Genomic DNA, 22,948 nt, shown 5'->3' with positions numbered 1-22,948 from the left:
ACGTGGCGTCCAGAGAACACATAATTGGCGAAAGGAGAATCTGGAATTTTGTACAGAACCTTGTGTTAAGTCCTCCACTGTTTTTACGAGTAGGCATTCTTCAGCTGTTTCTCCAAAGATCTCAACGAGAAACCGGGGCATCGAGGCCTGGCGGACGGAGCGAAATGGAGAGAAAAAGGTTTTGAGCACGGAGCGGCACCTCCGGGTGAGTCTCAAAAGACGTAATTTTGATCCTCTACGGCTAATTCTCTTGTGGTAAAAGAGCTCTTTTTTTCAAACTCTGCAAGACGCAAAACTCAGAGAGCGCGATTCAACAAAGTCCCACACAACCCGAGGGTGCAGTCACCTGTGGCAACGTCTTCTCCTGAGTTGCAGCGATCGCCAGCGCATGTTAGTTCGAAAAAGCGCCAACAAGTGGAGTGTACAAGCTGCACAAATACCCTAACATTCTCTTTGGTAGTCGCTTCTTTACGTCAAGAGGTGCGACACGAGTACCTGCTGCCCAGAAAAAGCCGCGAAGGAATTCTGTCTCAAAGAAGACTACTACCCCTACGAGAGTTCTGGCCATAGCTATCCTACGCCCGGTTTAGCAAAGGAGTCCTTTCAACAGCAGGTGAAAGAAAATGCCGTTCGTCTTTCTGGGACGACAACGGGGTAGGGTATTCCCTCCCGGCGGACTGGGACGTACAGAGTTGCTTGGGAGGAAAAGTTCCTCGTGTGGATGCCGAAATCTGCTCGCAGAATCCGCTTAAATGAAGGGTCTCGTAAGCAACCGCTCCCTTCTCGAAAATAATGAGACTCTGAGCGAGTCCGTTTTCCTCTCCTTTCCACTCAGCAAACTCAGGTTTGAGAAACGCTGCCGGCGATGCATGTGTGCATGCGTCGGTTGCCGGAAGGAAAACCCGTGCTAAAAAGACTCTAAGCGAGACGCCCAAAATGTTTTCTGAGGTAGGAACATTTTCTGTCTTTTCTTCCTTCCCTTCTTTCTTCTCTACGGGAACAGGGCAGAAACCCTTCTGAGAAGCGACCAGTTCGTAGCCGCCTCGTGTCTCGAAAACTATTGAGTAACATCGTCGTCTCGACGTCTTTCTTCCGCAAGCCCCGGTTCGATGCTCCTTGCCTAAAGCTTCAACTTTTCTCTCCGCTGTTGTGGCCTTTGTCTCAAGCTGAACGCCCTGCAGGTTCGTGTCGCTTCAGCAGGACTGTTTCTTGGTCGACGCAGGGCGGTGGTTCGCATCTTCAGCGCAGCCGCCTCCACCATCCCAGCACTCGTCCACGCAATTGTAACGAGACAGGGAAGAGTCTGCGGAGTTTTGTGCGAGAGACGTGACGGCGTTTTTTCGCTCGAGACATCCGAGGGTGTCGGGACCGGCTCCGCACACTCTGCGGCTCTGTAAAACACGGGGAGAAAAACCTTTTCACCACTCGTTTTCAGGCGTACACTTCTCTTTCTGTTCACCATGGGGAAGCGGAAGGCGAAGGCCATGCAGCCGAAGAAAAACAAGCTGCCTAAACTTGACAAAGAGTTTGACTGCCCGTTCTGCAGCCATCCGCGAGCGGTCGCCGTGAAAATGTGAGAAGAGGGAGGTTTATTGCTCTGGGAATTTTCGCCCGGCTCATGTGGACTGCTGCTTGCCCAGTGTGCAGAGAAGATCTATGCCACAGTGTAAATTTCTTTCTAATATTAGGCAACTCCAAGTTTTCTTGGCAAAACGATCTGCTGCGGCGACAGAGAAAGTCTCTCCCGACAGCCGTAGTCAAAGACCACGGCGTAACAGAGACAACATTTACTTGAAATGTTGTAGCTACATCGCATTTCGCAATCTCCGTGTTTTCCTTTTTGAAGGAGAGCCGCAGCACGGCGGTATGTTCATAGTGCATCGCGGTCTGAGAGTCTGTGTAGTAGCACTCTTTCGGGTGTCCAGAGATCCGAGTCCACACCCAAATGATCACCTATCCTCTCCATTTAAAGACTTTTTGACGACCACTTGGGTGCTAAGAACGCGTTTCTTTCCTGCAGTGTCGGGTGTTTCCGGTCGTTTGTCCGGATAGCCTCGCCGAATCTTTTCTCTGTTTCTGTTTGTGGCGCGCGAATGTGCAGGGACCGCGGGCGGAATATCGGCACTTTAGGTTGCCGGATTTGTGGGACTTCGTACGAGAAGCGAATCAATCGACTCGACGAACCGATCGACATTTACGGAGCGTGGATCGATGCATGTGTGACGGCGAACACGCAGGCGGCTGAGCAGGCACAGAAGAAAATGGGGTCGACCCTAGAGGGGGAAGAAAGTGTGTTGGAGAGCGGCGTTCCTGTGCCGTCTAGGAAGCCACGCGCTTCGAGAGAGGAGAGACCCGGCGTCGACAGTGGAGACGACCTGGAGTTCAGACGGAGTCCAGAAGCCTCCGCTGACGAAGAAGGCGAGGCAAGTGAAGAGGACGTTCCGCGAAACTCCGAGGAAAAACGCACTGGAGGTGCTCGGCTGAAGCGCCTGCGAAAAAGAGAAGAAAGCAGCGAGGACGAGGGGAGCGACCATGTCAGTGGCAGGGACACTGACAATGCTGGTCAGGAAGACGCCTTGCGGGTTCTGAAGACTCTGCGGGAGCAACAGAGAAATGAAGAAGACGCTGGAAGTGGTCGCGATGAAGCTCTTTTTGAAGATGACGAGTGACGATGCGTCTGAGCACTGTGTGTCTTACAAACGCCACGCTATCAAGTTCCTCTTTCGTTTGTTCAGGCTGATGGAACAAGTTAAAATGTGCGCGGAAAAGTCTGCCTCCTGCACATACGGAACGAAGTACTATCTTGGATGCATAGATCGACAGCCAGCGCCAGCCCGTGTGCGTCGGCGCGTGGTACACACTGTTTTTGAGAGCGAGGCGAGAAAGGGTGACACAAGTCTCTACGGGGTAGAAAAACGGGAAGCACGCAGTGATTTCGTGGCTTCTGTCCAAACGGAGTACCACGCAGAGCGACTTTTGGATATGTCTCGTACATCTGCACATCGTTCCAACACTCGCTGAGAAACTACCTCTTGTCGGAAGCGTCTCCACACAGCTACCCTTACCTCAGCTTTTACCATCGATAACGGTAACGAACAGCGGAATCTGCGAGTTTGAGTTAAACCACGCTGTCTCGTGCGTGAGGGCAGGTGTAATGTCGGGATGAAAGTCTTGAGTCGCGGACAAAACCACAGACACACGACAAAAAGTCGAAAGCTGCTCTGACACGGAATGTTCAAATCAACTAGACTCAGGTGGAAAACGGCTTCAGACAAGACGCTTTGACTATGGAGTCACGGAGGGTTATGTTGGTGGGGAAAACAATTTCTGAAACTCTCTGGCGACCAAGAAGCCTCACGATTCAACACAGTTCGGCCAGCATCGACTTTTTCGTAGGCAATGGTCTTCTCGAGGCAAAGTCCGGAGGACGCGCTTCAGGTACTGGGGATGTCAACGGGGAAACAAACTGTCACACTTCGGCGCCGAAATTGTTTTGACTACGGCAGTAGTGTCTTGAAACACCTTGTGAAGCTGCTGTTTCTGCTCCGCGTGAGCAGCCGCTGCTTTCCTTTCCGGGAGAAACGGCAAACTTGTCGATACAAGCACCCTTTCTGTTATTTCTCATTGAGTTCTGACACGCGAGTGAAGTCGTCAAAAAGTCTCATGTGGCTGAATGCGGCAGAGATCGAAAGGGCCATCAAAACAGATAGGGACTTCGTCGGACGCGTGATCTGTCCCCATCAAAACATATTCTGTTTACCGATCTTCAACATCACCTTCAAAACAGCTCAGCAGACCATGGTTCCGCGGGAGTGCAGGTTGACACGGAGCAGTCAAACTGAACTGCAGTTTTTCACTACATACCTCTGAGGTCTTCTGTGTACTTTACAGCAAAATATTGCTTTCTCATATTGTAGGAACTGCAAGACTGCATTGCCGCAGATGGTTTCTTGCACAGGGGGGCGCTGTCAGCGTTAGAGTCACCCGCTGCCACGAGCCCGCCCTAAAGGCAGCAAGTAAGGCGTCACCAGTACAACTTAGGCTTTTCAACGGATAAAGTTCTACATTTCTTTCGCCTTTGCACACATTTGCAATCTCAACATGGAATATCACTGCAGCAGTTGTTTATAAGACGCGCAGGCAACTGGCAAGCACACATTCAGTTCTGCTTTCACCTGCATTCTCAGCCTTGTAGCTCCTCAACGAAGTTGCTACGTATTACTGTGAACGGTTGGTCATCTAGGTAGTCTACAGTTTATACGGTAACAGGTAGCACGGCCACTTTCACCAATTGCCATACCTAATGTTTGTTTCACGCGGTATACGCAAGACAACGCACTGACTCTTGAATCACAGGCTTTATCCTGGCAAAGTGTAAAGAACTCTCCCACCGCCAAGTTAGATGAACACTACCCACTCCGTTGCGTCTGGCATGCACTGGGATTCAAGTATTATTCCTTTCTCTTTTTCGGACGGTTGTTCAAAGTCCACAATTTGCCAAGAAGCGTCTTTTATGGACTCGAAATCTGTCTTCTCTGCCGCTGCATTGCTGCTGAGTTCCACACCGCCTGTCATGGCGCGATCAGCCTCCCGCCGTCTCATCGGCTTGCAGCATTTCGGGCAGATGCGCGGACAGATCATTTCTTGGTTCAGCAGATCGGATCTAGCCCCTGGAGATGTCTTGCGGATAGTGCTGTTTAAGCAACTGCCGGTTTGAGAAATGGCGCAGCCAACTCCACGTCCGTCACTGTTTCTCTCCTCCAACAGCACAAATATGCCGCTTCGCGAGGATAGCATTTTCTTGGAGCCTCTTGGGAAGCCAGAAACCTTGCTAAAGAAGCTGGCGGTCGCAACCAGGCGACAGAGGAGAGCTCCCGCTAGATAAGACATCTTGCGCAGTACAAGATCAATCGAGCTCGCAGGAATCTGCCTGGACAAGATATACAGAAAAGGGATGCAGGCCGCGCCGGCCAACCCTGTCAGGAAAAACCTGGATATAAGCTCTTGCCAATGCCGGATGATCTAGACTACGACCGTCAGAAGAAATCTAGTGACGGCACTAGACGAAAAGTTAGAGTTCGCTCCTTGCCGCTAGCTGAGGTCGACGGAACTCGTCAAGCTGCCCAGATCAAGACACACCCCCCAACGGTCGCCTCACTCACCTCCCTTTCCCCGCATGTAAGCGACGGCTGTTCCCTGCTCTCTGTCTAGAACCACATGCCAGACCATCACGCTTGTGTGTTGCTGACTCACAATCTGACAAAAACAGCGATTTATACATTCCTTCCACGCTGCATGAAAAAATTTGAGAGGCCCTCTGCGCCTTCTTGTGCTGTCTGGCCGATTCTTAAGGACAACAAAGCTCGTTCTTGAGGCGAGTGGTGGCTGACAGCCAGGAGAATTCTAGACGGCCTGTTACGGACCTTTGTTTCTCATTCGCATCGGCACGCTTATCTGGATCAACATGTGCACTAGCGTGTTGCTAGGACTTTTAAGCAGTTTCCGGGGGCGCTTCTTGTGTTGAAGATCGAAGAGTTGTGTATAGTGCGGTTGCGATCTTGCTCGCGTTTCTACGAACATGCTGTAGCTGTGGCCGAGACACTACTGAGAATTGCTTCAACATACCTGGGCAACATGTCTACATTGAACAATTCCACTGCCGAATATGGGCCGCAGCGGTAAAGAACCACCAGTGCCTCGTTGTGTCGCCAGTACGATGGGGAAACAAGCTTTCGTTGATCGGTAAGAGTCCTAGCTGTCGACCTAAACACTCGCGTTTTTTGATTCCTGTGATATAGTGCGTGAACGTGTTTAACCAGTCTACTGAGATACAACGTCATCTCTGAAATTCGCACTGCAACCCATGGTGTCTGTGTGTGAAGCAACTCAGATAAACAATCGACAGAGGAACTGAGGCCGTGATTCGATGCTTGCCGCGACGCAGTTCGTCGGGATGAAACAAACACTGTATGAGGAAAAACAGACGAACATTAAATGGAGACGAACGCGACGACACTGTCACTTTAGAACGAGTTGAGGCATTTCCAGTGTTCAGCTGTGGAAGTCCAAAAAACGCATGGATTAGGGTCACCTCTCTACCGCATGAACTCAGCTTCGTAGCTGTCACGCCAAGCAAAAGAAATAAGACACTGACGATTTTGTCAGGTAAGACAACATTCTCACAGCTGCAGTTCTCCATGACAACATTATTAGCCTTTGAGAACGCCGCGTTTGGGCATCGTATCAATTCATGGACCTTCAGATAATCTCTGAGATTGGGAGCCTTTTGCGAGTTCCTATAGAGGCGCTTCGTACGGTACAGAACACTGCGGAGTGTTGTGAAAAATGACCTACGCTGCTTGGCTTGTCGAACGGTTAAGAGCAAGATCTTCTGGGTTTCAGTTGCAAGTTTACATCTGCACTCAATCGAGGCAGCGTGGACACGAAGCTGGACAAGTGGCTCGGCTCTTATGTGCCTGTTTTTGCAGATCCGCGTTATCTTGTGCCTTTCTTTACCCTTTTTGAGCAACGCAGAGCACTCTGAACTCTGAGAGAAACACACGCCGTGGACTTCCCTACTTCGTGGAGAGCGCTTGGTCACGGTTGTTCGTACCTCCAATTCTATCCGCTTGTTAACGCAACAAATAACCAGAGCACACCGTATTGAAAACTGCGCAGTCTCTGCACGGAATTTCCCGACGGACCTTCCGCAGAGACCGGACAGTAGGCCTCTGCTCGACCAGCTAGTTGGCAGAAGATCTGGATCGAAGGATCGCCTCGCCGAAAAAAACTCAGTTTCTACAGAAACCTGGAAGTCCCACTTTATCATCTGTAACTGTGAGTGTCGTTTCTTTTGTTTTCTGATGGGTATTTGTGTACTTTCGTGCACACAATCGCTGCCTCTATCTTCCACGAAAATCGAGTGTGTGTGCCTCAGCAGAAATCTGCGGAACCGGAATGTGCGCTCTCCAGTGGTGAATTGCCTTTTTCTTCGAGACAAAGTTGCGTTCAAGATGTTATCCAGCGGGTGGAAGCAGCAGGATTCTACACAAAACGAAAAACCACACCGACCTGTGTCTGCTTAGCACCCACAGAAGCGTACACTCGGTGCGGAACCACTTCGTTTTTCCGCGAGCGCACAGGTTCTCGTTTTTTCGCTACGCGGAGCTGGTCCCGAAGAAAACAGGCGTAGACAGTATCGCGAGCCACGCGCATGCAAACGCCCCATATCATCTATGACGAGACGGTCACAACAAAAGCGAATGTGCATTTGTTACTCACTATTGCCTGTGTGGAGATTTCTTGCTTCCACCACGGCCTGCGATCGGCACCATGAACGGCCGCAAAGCATGTTTCCTCTACACGAATGTTCATTCTCTCGGACCCCGGGGGATTCCTCGTAAAAGTAGAAAGTCTACACGTGTTCCCTGAAAGCCGGGAACTGCAGGCACGACGCCCGTTCGCATAGCGGACAAAGACATTTTCCTTTGTAGAAAACTGGCGAAAAGCTGTTCAGATGCCGCCACGCGACAGCAAACGCCACGATTCTCGATGAAGGAAGCCGGGAGACACACGCACATGCCTCGTTCTCTCTGCTTGAAAACATCTCAAACTGCCTCACTCGGCAAAGAGAAAAAACCCACGCGAAATCAAAGTCTTCGCTGATTCCGCCCTCGCACTCAGTTTTCAAGAATTCGCATGCAGCCAGACAGCCGCACCCACCCGCGCCAAGGTGACTCATATGGAGACAGACGGAGTTCGAAGAGAGACGAGACGAACAAGACACAGAAATGGTCGGAAAAAAGTCTTGGACGGAAGAAAGCTGTTCTTCCCTGATTTGTTTTTCTCGCAGTGAGCTCCGCTTATCTTCCCTTCAGCGCTGCCGCTTCCTTCTCTCCCCCCCCCCCCCGTTTCTTTCTCTAAAAAGGACTTCCAGCGTGTGTTGTTTAGTCGTCCTACCGTCACCCCCGTATCGCTTCCGCGGAAGTTACTGCTCGATTCCTTCAAGAACTTCAGGATTCCCTTCGCTGCGACTCTCTCTGTCGCCTTCCACTGTGCGTCCAGTGTGTGCTAGGTACGGTGAACGTGAAAAGCGCGCTTGTTGGTGTTGCTCAGCTGTCGAGAAAGCCCAGAGTCCACGTCTCCGACCTTTTCCGTTACCTAATATAGCCGAATCGTCACTGTTCTCCCCTCATCTTGCCCGCAAGTCGCGAACATTTGCTATTTCTCGATTTCCCTCCCCGGCCCCAGCAGCATCGGACCACAAAAGTAAGGTGGTAAGCACTGTGCTGAAACGCGCTCGTTCACGCAGCTGCTCCTTCATCGCGTTTTTCCTCGGAGCACTCTCGTGTTTGCCACCCACCTTCTTTCCTCGCCGTCTGCCTTCTGCCCCTCTCAATCGACTTGCGTATCTTTGGTCGGCTCGCAGTCTTACAGAGAACCCATTCTCTGGAGATCCGCGTCTCCCTTTTCTCTCTGCCAGTGTCTCTCCAACTCCCCCTTTCAAGGTTCCTTCGCTCTCACGCAGTGCCTTCTCCTTTCCCTGTCTTCATCGCTCTCGTATATCCTTCCGTTTCTCTCCTCCCTCTCGACGGTGTTTCTCGCCAGACCGCACACACCACCTGCCTTCTTCCGTTCCACTTGCGCCTCCACCTCCTTCTTCCTCTTCGAGTTCCTACGCTCGTCTCCTCGGAGGCCGAACTGTTCCTCTCTCTGTACAAGAGCTTTCGCCTATCTCGTTCTACTCGTCTGTTGGGCGATCTGTGCTGCCAGCTGCGTTGGCGCGAACTTCAACGGCACCGACGGGGCGACTGAAGATGGCGCTCGGCGCCTGCCCCGCCCACTGCGCGAGCGTTCGTTCTCTCGTGCGACCTGCTCCTGATCCCAGAGGCGATCTCCACAGACTCGCAAAGTTCGAACCTGCGCTGTCGCCTTTCCTCAGCTGCACCGCCGCGTTCCCCGCGAGCGAGCCCGCAGCCGCCGCGGCCGCCACGACTGGCGCCGAGAGGCAACTCGCGTCCTTCGACGAACTCCACTGCTCCTTCCCGTCCTGGAGAACCACACGAGCCGAGCACACCTGCAGCGAGATGAAAAGGTCAAGCGGATTGAACAAACACAGAAAAAGAGAGAGAACGCGACAGCAGAAGAGAGAGGATGGGAGGGAGGGAGCCAGTGATGGGGGTGACGCCACAGAAAACGACGCGAAACACACACGAAGCGAGGAAAGAGGAGGGACACCGCAAAGAGAACGCGACGGCACATGACGGGACGCGCATGAAGAGAGCCGATGGCGTAGAACAAAGGGGGGGGGCGAGGCCCAAGGCAAGAACCGGATTAAACTGAAAAACACGGCGGACGCCTCCACCTGCGAACAGAGTGTGTCTGGGGGCAAGAAGTTTACCTTCTCAGTGCACTGCTGCAGAGAGTCGAGGAGATCGGAGACATCCTCAGTGTCGTTGAGGTAATACCTGTGAAGAGATCGAGAACGGGCCAAAAAGACGAATGAAACAGAGGAACTCCGCGTTTCGAAAAAGCCAAAGCCAGAAACGAGAGGAGGGAAACAAGGATGGCGCGTCGTCTTTTGAAGTTATCCGAACAGTCGACACGAATCGTTGTTCGGCGAAACTTGAAGACACACTTCAGAAAACTCTGGAGACCGTGGAGCACCTTCTGCACATTTCGCGTTCCACGTCGCCGCGTCGTTTGCGTTCCCCCTTGACGGAGGCGACTGCGGGCCAAGAGAGGTACAGAGGATACGCATGGAGAGAGACGAAGGACGACACAGCATTCACACACGCAAGAAGACTGGATTAGAAGAACGAAAGAAAAAAAGAAGAAAGTGAAGTAATGCGCTGAGACGGAAAGACGCAGATGAGACGGCACGAGACGAAAACGCGGGGAAAAGTGCTCTAAGAAACTTTGTTTTTTAAAAAAAAAACATACCGAGCGTTGGACGGCTTCTTGCCGACGGTGCATGTGAAAAAGTGAGGACTCGTTTTCTGCACATTCCAACACAACAAAGAGATACACACTTGCATCACTTCCGTCCTCGTTTCCTCATGCTGTGTCTGCGCTCCTGTGTCTTGTTTCTTTTTCTCTGTCTTTTGTTTCTGTTTTCTCCTCTTTGTATCGTCGGGCTCCACAGCCCCTTTCGATTCTTCTCCGTGCTCTGCATCCTTGTTCGAACGCAAGGTTGAGTCTCTCCTCTCCGTTTCTCTTCTCTCGCTCCCTCCCTCCGCCCTATCGTTCGCTTCGTACCTGTCTCCTTTCTTCTTTCTCTGGTACGCCCCGCGCGTCTTCCCCTCCTTTCTTTCCTCTGCTGTATCATCTCCTTGTCTGCTCTCTTCTCTCCCTCGCTGTTCGTCTCCCTCCCTTCTGCTGCTCTTCTTTTTGCCTGTGTGCGTCCCTCCTTCCTCCTCCGGCTCTCCTCCTTTGCGTCACCTCCTTGTTTCTGCGTTCGGTCTCTCCCTCGCTCCTCGCTTTGTCTTCTCTTCCTCCTCGCCTTCCTGCTCGCCTTTCTACGCCTTCCCCCGCAGTTGTTTCCTTTACCTTTGTGTGCCCACTGAGACTTGTGCTGGAAGACGCAGAGGTCAAGCCGCTGCCGAGCGCCCCCGCATGCTGCATCGACCCGTCACGCTTCATGAGTCCCTCCACGTTTCCAACGACAGCTTCTGCTCGGTTCTCATCCGACTGAAAGCGAGAGAAAAGATGTACGCACATTCAAATAAAGTCTGTTGTCTGTGTATTGGCATCTAGTTACCTACACCTATGCAGACGTGTATCTCAACAGTTCGAGATATATATATATATATATACATATATATATATATACATATATGTATATATATATATATATATATATGTATAATTTGTATATATGTATATGTGTATGTCTTTTCAAACTCTCGCGACGCACATCTCACGGTACGTCAGGGCTTTCTTCCTCTCACTTACGGCACACATCTATCAACCTACGCACTTCTGCAACGTTTCTGTACATACATACACTAATGAATATCAATATATTAAATACATTAAATAAATATATATATATATACATACATATATGTATATGTATATGTATGTTGGACAAAGACCGGCACAAACATTTACAGATACAGCAGCAACTGCGCAGAAAGCCATGTATACGTCTGCAAGTGTGGGAGAAGTACGCAGATCTCTGAGGACAGCTCGCTTCCCCAATTTTGACGCGTTGCGTCATCGACCCGCCGCGTACAGAGACAGAGTTGCGTCTAGGAATTCGATCCTTCGACTGTGTGTGGCGATAGAGGCCGCTGCTCCCGGCGCCGCTGCCCTCTGGCAGGCACAGCTGGTCCCCGTCTTCCGTCATGGCGTTGATGACCGCGAACATGTCTTCGTCGCTTCTGAAGAAAATTCAGAAGAAAGGAAGGCCTCTGGAATGCAGTCTCCTCAATCGCGTCCTGCCAACACCATCGCTTCCCGTTCCCTCAACTGCGAAACTCACCTTTCCTCAAAAGTATGCGCCCTGAAAAGAGCCGACGCCTTCTCCAGACTCAACAGCATACATTCACTTCTAAAACTCACATGAAAAACGCTACGCCTCTGTGCACAGGAATATCCACTCACAAACACAGAACTGCACAAGTACTTCTCTACGCATATACATATATATATATATATATATATGCACACATATACATATATATACATATATACATATATATATACACATATATATATATATATATATATGCATATACATATGTAGGTAGTATGTGTGCATGTGCATGTATGTGTATTCACGTGAGTAGAAGTAGATGGCTCACGTGCGAGTTTTCTTGCGTCTCGTTCGTCAGCTTTCATTGGTCTGTTTACCTGTCATCTCCGACGCAGAGAACGAAGTCGACGTCTCCGTGGAGGTTGCTGAGTTTCCGCAGAACTTTCTCGACTGCATGCCCTTTGTTGACACCTCGCAGTTTCACTTCCACGTAGCCTTTCCCGCTCATGACCGAGACAGGATAGCCGAAGAGCAGTTCCCTGAAAAGAAATCAGATTCCTTTTCGATACACGTTGCGCACCCGAAGGCGAGAGGCGAAGGCGCCTGACGCAGTGCCCTTCACCGACCCATTTTCCTTGTCTGAAGAAATGCGGCGAACAAAGCCTGAGAAGCGCTGAGGGTGTTCGCGCAGAATGCGAGTTTCTCACCCGAGGTAGTTCGAGAGATCCTTGGCTTGCATGCTGCCGAAATCCGGATCTGCGTCGCGGTACTGGAAGACGAGAGCACTTCCCTGCAGCAGAACGAGAGAAGAATTCACTGTTGTCACATTCAGCTTCGAGTCCGAGCAGGACTGGAGGCACATGCACAAGAGAAAAGCCAGCGTCTGTAGACGCAGGAATCCGACTCTGCGATGTTCACTCCGGAGTTTTGAGGCGGACGTCACGGTGAACAAAAGCTTGTCCAGAACAGCCACCCTCGCACTCCTCCTTCACGAGGTGAATCAGACGCAGCGGGGCTCTGTGTAAACGCCAGTGTGTTTGGTACGGTTCTACCGCCAGCCGCAAGGAACTGCCGACAAGAAGGCTGCGCACAAGCGCAGAGAAGGAATCGGCGGACATGAAATGTCTGCAAGGAACTACAGAGATCCTCTCGCAACTGGCAAGTGTTCAAACGCAGCGAACTTCGCGTCGCACTTGGAAGTCAGCTTGCGGGTCCCAAGCGTCACAACTGTCGGTTTTCGACTCTTGAGAACCGTTCCAGCACAGGTTTTTTTCCAGTTCTTCGTGGACGCCAAGTCAGAAACGACGCGCTTCGCAACTGAAGCGAAAAAGAGACTCGTCTTCGACTCCGCTCTCGATCGCGACCTGCGAGTTCTCTAGTCGAGGAGAGAGAAGGCGCCGGCAGCTCTGTGTGGCGGGGGCGGCGACGTTTCGAGGAGAGAGCGTGAGGTCCACGCAAGGGAGACGTTCCAGAAAAGAAAAACCACCGTTCACCTACTTTGTTTTCGATGAATGAGCCCTGAGTTCGCTTCACATACTGCAGCATCAGCTCGATCGCCACTTGCTTCCACGTGAAGTCTGTTTGACGAGACATGCAGTGCCACTGGTCCCCCGTGATGCCCGGAACCCGGTAGTAAAAACCTGAAAACCAACCGCAGGTCACTCCAAAAGCTCTTATCACCACAACGCACTGAAAACAAACCTCTCAAGCAAACGACAAAAAAACACACAATCTCCCCCCTATACATATACATATATATACATATACATATATATATATATATATGTCTACATAAATACAAAAACGTATGGATGGAGATTCACGGATCTGTATGTGTAAATACATTTACATACACGCCGACACAAAAGTGCAGATACATGCATATACGCCTTTCTACGGATCTACACATAGACCTATATATATAAATATATATATATATATATATATAAATATATAAATATATATATTAACGTGGAAGTGGTAGAAGGAAGGGATCTTTTATCACCGGTGTCTCATTGTCCATGGATTGTGGAAGCTAGCAGATGCTGCATGTGAGTGAAGGGACCAGGTGTGTGTCCTCGGAAACCGCGCATCTCGTGTGTCTTTCCCCTGCAGAATCTCTCCTGTTTCCGACACCCTACGGCTCTTCGCTTCCGCAGAACTCGAAAAAACTTTATTTTCAGATCCAGCCACCCGATCCTTCGCAAACTCTCACTCTCGACGATTCCAGGAACCCTCAACGAAACCGATTTCTCTCGCTGTCTCCCAACTCACATGTCCGTGAACCACAGAATGCATCCCTACGTCTATGTTTCTGCATACGGCACATCAGTGTACGCTTATATATGCATATGCATACATACGTATATATATATATATATATATATATATATATATGCGTACGTATAATGCACACAACTGTATATATATGTATACATATACATATGCATCTGTAGATGTGTGTGTGTGTGGGGGGGGGGGGGGGGGAAGACGTCGAGATTTGTCGAAGCACCTACACTGTCGCCTTACCGTGTTCGGCACAAAGTCCAATGCCTCTGATGGAAGAGAACCATTCCTCTAGGAGGTGTCTGTCGCGTCCCGAGAGAATGACAACAGTGTTTCTTTGGTCGTCGACAAGCGCCTGGAGACAGTCCTTGACTTGCGGCGAAGGCGGGCGACCTTGCGCAAAAAGATTTTCGCCGCCAGGTACAAAAGTGATTCGGCGTCTGTCCGGCGCGAGTGTGCCTTCGCAGTCGAAGAAGAAGACGCGATGTCGAGAAGTTCGGTAGCCTCGCACCACTTGATTTGTGTCCAGAAACCTGGAAAACAGGAGCAGCAACAAGGTCCGAAAACGCTTCTGGAGAACTCGAGTTCGAAAGGTCGAATCGCAGGCGCTCCGCAGAACTGGTCGTTGCCGTAAACCTTGAAAAGCGCTGCCTTGGTTCCCTTCCCCCTATCTTCTTCGTCGATTCCTCGCTGTCCTTTTCCTCGACTTCCTTCTCGACTTGTCCATCCCCTGGTCTCCTCCCGTTCTCCACTGCTCTGTCGCATTTTCTCCACACTGTCCCCGGCCTCGGCCGCCCCTTCTCGCTGTCTTCCTCTCTGCGCGCCGGCAACCTTCCTGCTCTTCGTCGTTTCCTCCGGGATCTGCCGCGGCTTCTCCTTCTTGGACTCGACTCCAGGCGCCCTTCCTTCCTCGCCGAGGTTCTCCTGCACCAGCGCTCTGACACTCCTGCTGCTGCGATCTAGGGCAGAAGACGCTACGCAGATCCGCGCGCCGACAGCGAAGTCCTTGGCACAGCAGAGCACCTTGTTCAGCCGGCTTCGAAAGAGCTGGAATACCACATGTGCGTTTCTCTTCCCCCGAAGGCCCCCCGACCGCGTCTTTGGCTGAGCAGAGCTGACGCGTTCGCCTCTTGACAGCTTCCCCGCTCTCTGTTGCACTGTCGCGTGGACCTGCCTTGGCCGTCGACCGTTTCCCCGGTCCTAACAACTCTTCTTACCGGAAGTTGGAGTCCATGCCTAGGACGCGGAAGGTGTTGCCGAGACCCCAAGAGACGTAGACGAAGTCGTCTGGTTTCCGGGCTCGTCGCAGATCCAGAATGTTTTCGTCTGCCCACTTCTGCGTACTGTTGTGACTCAAGTAGTCGCGGTCGCGGGTGAACCGGTCGCGCTGCTCCTCCACAGGCATGTTGATGATTCTGTCCATCGCATCTGCCACCGCCTCCACCTGCAGAGGCGCAGCGGACGAACGCAGAGTGGCGGCTACAGCGGAAGACGAGCCAGAGAAGAAAGGGAGGAGAAAGAAGAAAGAGCGAGACGAAAGAGAGGAGACAGCACGAGAGAGAAGAACTCCTTTTGTCTCTCAGCGCGCTTCGCGTGTGTCTTGTTTTTTCAACTGACTTGCTTTTTCAACTGACCTTCCAAGGATTGACGCGAATGGCCGAGGCGAGGGCTCTGCTGCACCCCGTGAACTCTGATAAAATCACACCGGTGACGTTGTCTTTGTGGCAACAGATAAACTCGAACGGATTGAGATTCAGGCCATCTCGGATCGATGTGTCAAGGAAGCAGTCGCCCGCGGTAAACAACGCCCACTTCTCCTCCCAGCCGACCGGCTGGATGTGGAGTTCGATATGTTGGAAATCTGAAAAGAGAGGCCGTTCCAGAGAGACAAAGAGACCCGCAAAGTGCACTGGCGACCCCAGAGAAACGATTCTTTGACCGCGCAAGCAGAGAAGACAAGGCCAGCCGATGAGGAGACCCCCCCCTCCCCTCCCCCGAGAGACACACAGACACCGACTGAATGATTCTTGACGAGTTTCTCACATGGCGCCTCGACAAACAGCGACCCAGGCAGCAGAGCAGCGCCGTTGTCTTTGCTGTCGCGAAGAGGAAAGCCGACCCGCGAGAGAGAAGGAAATTCGGCGGAACTCGGGAGAGCTCGACAGCGGTAAGTGCAGAGCGACAACGGCAAGTGCAGAGCGACAACGGCAAGTGCAGAGCGACAACGGCAAGTGCAGAGCGACAACGGCAAGTGCAGAGCGACAGCGGCAAGTGCAGAGCGACAGCGGTAAGTGCAGAGCGACAGCGGTAAGTGCAGAGCGACAGCGGCAAGTGCAGAGCGACAGCGGCAAGTGCAGAGCGACAGCGGCAAGATGCACCAGTGACCCAAGACTGCGGTAGAAGGTTTTGCCGAAAAAAGACGCCCTTGCTCCCCAAAGAAGGAACACGCTGCAGAGACCTCGGAAGACTGAAAAAGAACCTGCGATTTCTCCTCACCTGGGCGATCTGGCAAGGCGAACTGGGCATTGACTTTCTCCACGAGCTCTTTGAGTTCCGTCGCCATGGTTTCTGTGTCTTCTGCGTATTTGATGGTAGGATACGCGTACTGAATGAGAACGACATTTCCCTGAAAACGCAGCGGAGTCGAGAGGAAAGTGTCGACCGCAGTGTTCAAGGGATGTCTAGGTCCACATAAACTCCCTTTTGCTGGGGAGGCTACTCAAGCTGGACCTCGGAGGAAGTCGAGTTCGCGCTACGCATTGATGCGCGTTTCTCGCGGATACACTCTGCGGCTCCATTCACACGCGCGACGCGTCTAAAAGCCACAGCCAAGCACCCACACAAGCGTCGACGGAAGTAAAGAAGCAGAGAGAGAAAAAGGGAAGCGAAGGGAGAGCCTCCGTCCAGGCGCGACGGAGGAAGAAGGTTGAGAACAACAGAGGACAATGCGCGCACAACGCTTTTGAAGGAACATACCCTGGCATAAGAGTAGGTCACGAGAAACGCCTGGAAGGCGCGAACTTTGAGGAGGAGACCGGCCAATTTCTCGCAGCGGTCCACGGAGACGAAGATGAATTTTCCGACGTGTTTTTGTCTGAACAGGCATGCAGAGAGACGACGGACACCGGAGGCTAAAAATTCCACATTCCTTTTGCGAAACGGAGATCCAGGAAATCCGGAATGTTCAGAGAAAACGCGTCCCAGCACTCGGGAAACAGGTGCCGTACGGACACCGCAGAGAAGCCGAGGCGTCGTTGGAAAACGACAGAACGGCCATACAGAAGTGCATGGAATCTGGAAAGGATCGAACACTTTCCACCAAAGGGGAAGAGGAAACACAACTTGGTCTCTGCACCCACAACTACCTGCGGTAAAGCGCGGTGTCTAGACACCTGGAGCTTCTCGAAATCGAGCCCCGTCCAGCGGGGTAGCCCTGTCTTTGATATTTCCCCCATTTCCCCTTTCTTTCCTGTCTCTGGACGTCCGTGTGTTTTACCTGATGTCTCGCGCCATCTGCAGAACCACCGGGTTTGCCTCGATTTTCGAGCGAATGTCGGCGTACTGAATGTGGACATGGCCGATGCGGACCGAGACGTTGCGGCCGCCGTACTCGATGTTCAGAATGCCCCCTCGACAAAAATGGTGCTCGAGGCCGAGCAGCCGCTTGCATGCGACCAGAAAGTGGCGCGCGTACTCGAAGAGGTGAAACCCAATCAAGTCCGCGCACAGCATCCCTCGCAAAATCTGAACAAGAGAAGGAGGAAAAGCCGCCGAACCGGTCAAAGGACTTGCACAGCGCAACAGCGAAGCAACGCCCAGTATACACATTGGCGTCAGGACGCACTCATAAGACAAGTTGAAGACATTTGCGTCTCATACGCATGTCCCTAGATGCGCATACATGCACACAGACACAGACCCACAACCGGCGTCTGTCCATGTTGGTTGGATCGATACGGGGAACGCAAAGAACGAACGAGACAGACGCACCGAGAGCCGCGGCAAGAAAGCGTGTTTCCTGAAGCTTGCATGCAAAAAAGTGGCAACGCCGTCGGAGGAGAGGCCGCCCTCGCGGCCTGGCCTGCTCACACCTCCGGGAAGCCCCTCGGGTGTACATACACCCCCGAGCAGAGACCGCTCCGCCACAGCCGCAGGTGTTGACGCGCGTCGCGTTTTTTTCTTTTCGACTCACGTCTTCTCGGCAAGGGAGACACCTGAAGATTTCGGAAGAGGGGAAGGGGATGTGAAGAAAGAAGCCGACGTTGGCGCGTCGGACTTTCCGCGTGATGTGCATGGGCGCGAGGAGCAGGTGGTAGTCGTGGACCCAGACCATGTCGGTTTCGTGCGCCTGGCGGAGCACCGCGTCTGCCCACAGTTTGTTCACAGCCTGGTACTTGGCCCAGAGGTCGGAGTCGAACGGGACCTGGGTATTGGAGTCAAGGACGACGACGTTGTGAAACAGCGGCCACAGGACCTGATGGCAGAAGGTGAGATGGCAGTCGAACTCGTCTTTGTCTGGGAAGATCGGCGAACAGTCGTAGGCTCGCAGCAGCTCCGCAATCTCCGCCTGCTCCTCTTCGTTCTCGACGTGGATGCCCGGCCACCCGACGAAACGCACAGGCAGCCGCGTCTTCTTCCTCAGGTGAAACAGCGAAGGCAACAACGCGCTCTTGCTCGGCCTCACTTCAAAGGTGCCTCGTCGGCTGCGCGTCGCGCGCGGCTGAAGCGCCTCCCCGAAGTCGCCAGCAGCGTCGCGCGCTGCGCCAGGCCAAAGAGCGAGAGAGCTGTCGCGTCCTCTCTCCGCCGTCTCTTCGACTTGTGGAAAGGAACTCGCAGTGCGAGTCGTTTCCTCCTCCCGAGTCGCCGCGACGGTCGAACTCGAGCGCCGGGCACTCGCGCCCGCGTCTTCCGGGAATGAAACCGCGCGCTTTTCTGTTTGGCCGGAAGAGTCGGTCGACGACGCGGGCAGAGAGGAGGGCAGCGGAGAAGCCTCACGAGACGGCGAGACACGCACCACGCGCAGAGGCAAGTCAAGAGCACACACAATTACGCTGTCGTTCTCGTCGAACTCAGGCTCTTCTTCTTGAATCGCCAGCATCCGGTTGCGCGCGTCCACCTCCTCCTTGTCCAGAGCCGCCACAGACACCTGAGCCGAAAAACCGCAGAGAAGCGCCCAGACGCGACAAACGCGTTCGAGTTCCGCAGCACAGCGGAAGAAAACGTGACGACAACCGCCGAGGGCCAAGACCCCTGGGGAACGGGAACGAGGCCGGCGTCGGGATCAGAACGCGCCGGCGGAGCAAGCTACGAGAGAGGCATGCAACGCGAGAGAACCTCAAAAGAACGAAGCGAAGAAGAGAACCTCACAAGAACGAAGAGAAGAACAGAACCTCAAAAGAACGAAGAGAAGAAGAGAACCTCAAAAGAACGAAGAAAAGAAGAGAACCTCACAAGAACGAAGCGAAGAAGAGAACCTCACAAGAACGAAGCGAAGAAGAGAACCTCACAAGAACGAAGAGAAGAAGAGAACCTCACAAGAACGAAGAGAAGAAGAGAACCTCACAAGAACGAAGAGAAGAAGAGCCTCCTAAGAAGCATAGAGGGAGAGAAACTCCACACTCAGAGAAGGGAACTTACGTCGTCATCGCCTTCGACTCCGTGGTCGCCGCGATTCGTCATCTGCTCCCTAAAAAGGCCATCGTCATCCTCCACCGTCATCTCCAAGCCCGTGGGCACCAACTCGCGATTTCCCTCGCATTCTTCCCACCTGTCCAAAAACCGAGAAAAATGCTCTTCGCATGCAACGCCCCCTTGGACCCTCGTACACAACCCACTCCGCTCCGCCTTCGCATACAGACACTGCATATCCTTTTATACACATGTACAGATGTAGACGCGTATATGAATAATTAGATAGAAGATAGACACATAAACGTAGATAGATCCATGTAAATATATTCAAGTAGATAGATCCCTGTAGATATATTCAAGTAGATAGATCCCTGTAGATATATTCAAGTAGATAGATCCATGTAGATAGATGTAACTATTGATACACATGGACAGTAAAATAGATGTTTCTGTCTGTGTCCTCTGTCGCCTACCTCACGATGTCGCCGCGTTCGTCGAGAACAACATATTTGTAAGATATGGGTTTCTTTAGCGGCAAGTAGACAGGCTCCTTGGAGAACCACGAAGGGAAGACATCCTCGTTTGTGGTCAGCTCATGGCCGTGTTCAGCCTGAAAAGGGAAACGGACCGCAAACAAGAGAACGTTTTTTGCGCGCGCGCCCAACCGCGACATGCAGGCAGCTTCCGTGGTGCCTTGAGTGGAACTGCAAGTCCCTGTAAAGAACTCCAGAGAACGTCGAACGAGACACGGCAAACAGACTGTGTCTCCCACAGAAGCGCAAAAGCTAAACTGGCGCATGCAACGATATTTGCCCGACACGGAGATGGACATGCAAAACCACAGTGGTGTGCGCCGTCCAGGGCAGCGGGTGAGCAGCTTCGTCTCTCTCAGACTGCTTCTCCGTTTTTGTCTCCGCTTTGCCCACGAAAAACAAGTTGCTCATCAAAGCCTCTCGCGGCGCGGCTGGCCTCCACGACCAGTCCGTTGCTCTGATGGCCGCAAGGAGAGCTTCACGGATTGTGACAGACACATAACTCCGTCGGCACACAGAGGCGCGTTTCCTCAGATTCGCGCGTGAGACAAACTCGGCAAACTCGTCGGGAAAGAAAAAACAATACGGGCGGTCGCTTCTTCAGACGCACAGCTCGACCTCCGAGTTCCCGCCGTGGGGTCTACACACACCCCACTTGGAAGCGGACCCGGGGACCGGCCGCTGCGGTCTCTATGGATTTTTCCTTCGTTCTTTCGAATGCGAAAAAGGAGAAGGAAGGGTGAACTTCCTGCAAGCGTCCTCGAGAAACAGCTCCTTTTTCAGTCAAAGTGAAGACGGTGTGTTTGGACGTCGCGCCAGTTCGAGTCCGTCACACACACATACACACGGTGTGAGCTCGTCCGATTCGTGGAGTTGTCTTCAGCACAGACGGTCTTCAAAAAGGCGCATGCGTATTTCGTTCTCCGTTTCGCAAAACTCGAAATGCAACTGTTTGACTTCTGAACCGCGCGACGCGAGAGCCCCTCTCTCCCTTTGTCCCGCACAGTCGACGTCGCGTTCCCCCGCAAACGCCCGACCTCCAGAAGGTGATGCAGACTCTACGAGACAGGCACATGCAGCGCGCGAGTTGCGAGAAGAGCTGTGGCCTCAGAACGAACGCTTTTTCCTAACGAACGGTTTTCGCTTGTCATTTCGACCGTTCGCCGTGTCACGAAGCGGCGCAGGCGACGGCGACGCAGCCTCACCTGCCAATTCCCCAGAGACGGGGAAGACCCGACGACGGCGACTCGTTCACCGAAGTCTGTCCGAACCACTGCACGGAAGAAAACCCTGGTGTACAGCATTTGTATGCGCAAGTCGATTTCTCGGGGGCGTGAGAGACAAGAGGAGAGACAAGGAAGGCGGCACAGGTTAGAAAAGAGCTATCCGCGGCGGGGGAACCTCGCGCGCAGCTCTCCGCGTGAAACGCTTGTAAGAGACGGACGACGGCCTGAAGAAGGCCGAGACAGAGGTGACGCGGCGGGAAGACTGTCAGAGAAAAAGCTGGTGGACGCAGTGGAAAGAGAGTCGGACGGACACCAAAAGCGGCCCACGCGTCGAGGGTGTACCCCTTGCGTACGAACGTTTGGAGAGCGCATGTGCACGAGAGCGGCAAAAAGAAGACAGAGAAAGGTGGAGAAACGAATTTGAAAGCAGAATTTTCGTAGAGAGAAAAGCGGTCCTTGCCATCCTGTCGTCCATCTGCATGCACGTGACAGAAAAAACGGAACTTGCGAATCGCGGCGCGCTGACCGGACACGGGACAGCGCTTCGGGAGAGACGGCGCTGCGTTCCCCGAAAACGCCAGCGTTTCCGCCTTTCTCTTCGCTCAAGAATGCAGGGTCTCTGCCGGAGGAAGGAAAATGGAGCTGCAGGGACTCTGCCAAATTCAATTGCTTTCGGGAAAAACATACACCACTATCCACGCGGACGAGAAAGCCACCATCGCCGGAATGACGGACAAAGGCTATCCGCGATAAGAGACATTCCTAGACAAGTGACGGGTCCCAACCGCTATTTACACACTGAAGAAGGCGGAAACAGACTCAAACGCAGAGCCGTCTTCCCGCTTGCAATCCACCGCTCTTTCTCGCTCGCTGCCGAAACAAACTGCAGGTTACTGGCGGGCACAATGCACACGGGGGTTCGTTGACCCACCGCGAAACGTGTATGCGGACTCGACAAAACTTCAACAAAAAAGTGGGCTACCCCCAGGAAAAAGCAGGGAAGAAGCGCCGGAGAGTGGTGAGCATTCCTGCAGGTGTTGAAAAAAGTGGAAACGCTCTTTAACAACCGCCTCTGTTGCTGGAAGCCAAGTGAGAGAAGCCGAGCCACTGGAAGATGGGAACGTGGAAAACTCTCACAGATTCGTCTACGATCTTCAGACAAGATGTTCCGCAGGCGTACAGGAAGTGCGTGACGAGCCTGTTGCACAGTGTACCCGCTCCTGCCGGTTGTACTGAAGATCATAAATCTAACCCTAGTACAGTCTAGTCTGTTTTCCCGAGTAAATTTCGTGGCAAACCTTACGCTCGCACTGATTGCCCCTTACCTGCCAATATATACAGTCATCCAAGTTACACTCATCTGCTGAAGGTTCGGGATGCTGCTGTACTCTTTTCCAGTTCAGGTGGCTTCCGGTAGACCGTGAAGTCATCCTAACGGCGAAAATGGAAGTTTCAAACAAGTTAGTGTCTTCAGAAATTCAAAAAAAGTTGGGCCGCCGAGGTCGCGCACACCGACAGCCCTTGTGGGATGTCTGGCAGATGACACTGCGTCGACGCCTTGTGTCGCGCTTCTTCAACACTCGTCGTCACTGGAGAAAACATCTCGTATGCTAGCCTGCACTCTCAAGACTACGGGATGGGGGACTGACGAAAAGCAGTTGCGAGGCGAGACCCTACACATTGTTTTTGCCGAGCCAGTGTGACAGGACTGGCGGTGCACTCCCGCGGTGTGGAGCTCAACGTGAGAACAGAACAAAGGAAATCAAAGTTCGTGGCCTGGTCTTGTACTACGG

The 22,948-nt window shown here is 52.6% G+C and overlaps 3 protein-coding genes across 3 annotated transcripts; 2 read left to right on the top strand and 1 right to left on the bottom strand.

Annotated features, from left to right (window-relative positions):
- The first annotated feature begins 945 nt into the window (after window positions 1–945).
- On the top strand, window positions 946–3,586 carry TGME49_297730 (transcription elongation factor 1, putative). The gene is made up of 2 exons (XM_002371152.2): window positions 946–1,573; window positions 2,102–3,586. The coding sequence occupies exons 1-2, from the start codon at window positions 1,461–1,463 to the stop codon at window positions 2,667–2,669; spliced, it is 681 nt and encodes a 226-aa protein (XP_002371193.1). The 5' UTR covers window positions 946–1,460; the 3' UTR covers window positions 2,670–3,586.
- Window positions 3,587–5,969: 2,383 nt separating this feature from the next.
- TGME49_297725 (hypothetical protein) lies at window positions 5,970–6,551 on the top strand (the record flags this gene model as incomplete). Its single annotated transcript, XM_018782330.1, has 2 exons — window positions 5,970–6,165; window positions 6,535–6,551. 2 exons carry the CDS (start codon window positions 5,970–5,972, stop codon window positions 6,549–6,551), a joined length of 213 nt encoding a protein of 70 aa, XP_018638374.1.
- A 410-nt stretch (window positions 6,552–6,961) lies between these two features.
- TGME49_297720 (trehalose-phosphatase) lies at window positions 6,962–21,565 on the bottom strand. The gene is made up of 18 exons (XM_002371151.2): window positions 21,135–21,565; window positions 19,870–20,006; window positions 19,403–19,532; window positions 17,958–18,911; window positions 17,262–17,509; window positions 16,742–16,859; window positions 16,262–16,391; window positions 15,400–15,626; window positions 14,983–15,209; window positions 14,009–14,298; window positions 12,977–13,119; window positions 12,187–12,269; window positions 11,857–12,018; window positions 11,237–11,384; window positions 10,549–10,689; window positions 9,943–9,998; window positions 9,401–9,467; window positions 6,962–9,049 (listed from the first exon to the last, which is right to left on the bottom strand). Exons 1-18 carry the CDS (start codon window positions 21,231–21,233, stop codon window positions 8,741–8,743), a joined length of 3,669 nt encoding a protein of 1,222 aa, XP_002371192.1. The 5' UTR covers window positions 21,234–21,565; the 3' UTR covers window positions 6,962–8,740.
- Window positions 21,566–22,948: the final 1,383 nt, after the last annotated feature.

This window comes from Toxoplasma gondii, chromosome II, assembly GCF_000006565.2.
Source record: "Toxoplasma gondii ME49 chromosome II, whole genome shotgun sequence".
NCBI classification, from domain to species: domain Eukaryota; phylum Apicomplexa; class Conoidasida; order Eucoccidiorida; family Sarcocystidae; genus Toxoplasma; species Toxoplasma gondii.
The sequence above is the reverse complement of the archived record's forward strand: the minus strand, read 5'-3'. Positions and strand labels throughout refer to the sequence as shown.

Coding starts and splice junctions, on each gene's coding strand:
- TGME49_297730 (XM_002371152.2), top strand. CDS start 1,461: ATGGGGAAGCGGAAGGCGAAGGCCATGCAGCCGAAGAAAAACAAGCTG. Junction 1,574..2,101: donor CGAGCGGTCGCCGTGAAAAT/GTGAGAAGAGGG, acceptor GCGAATGTGCAG/GGACCGCGGGCGGAATATCG.
- TGME49_297720 (XM_002371151.2), bottom strand. CDS start 21,233: ATGCTGTACACCAGGGTTTTCTTCCGTGCAGTGGTTCGGACAGACTTC. Junction 14,299..14,982: donor GGCATGGACTCCAACTTCCG/GTAAGAAGAGTT, acceptor CCTGTTTTCCAG/GTTTCTGGACACAAATCAAG. Junction 9,999..10,548: donor GTCTCAGTGGGCACACAAAG/GTAAAGGAAACA, acceptor TGGAATGTGCAG/AAAACGAGTCCTCACTTTTT.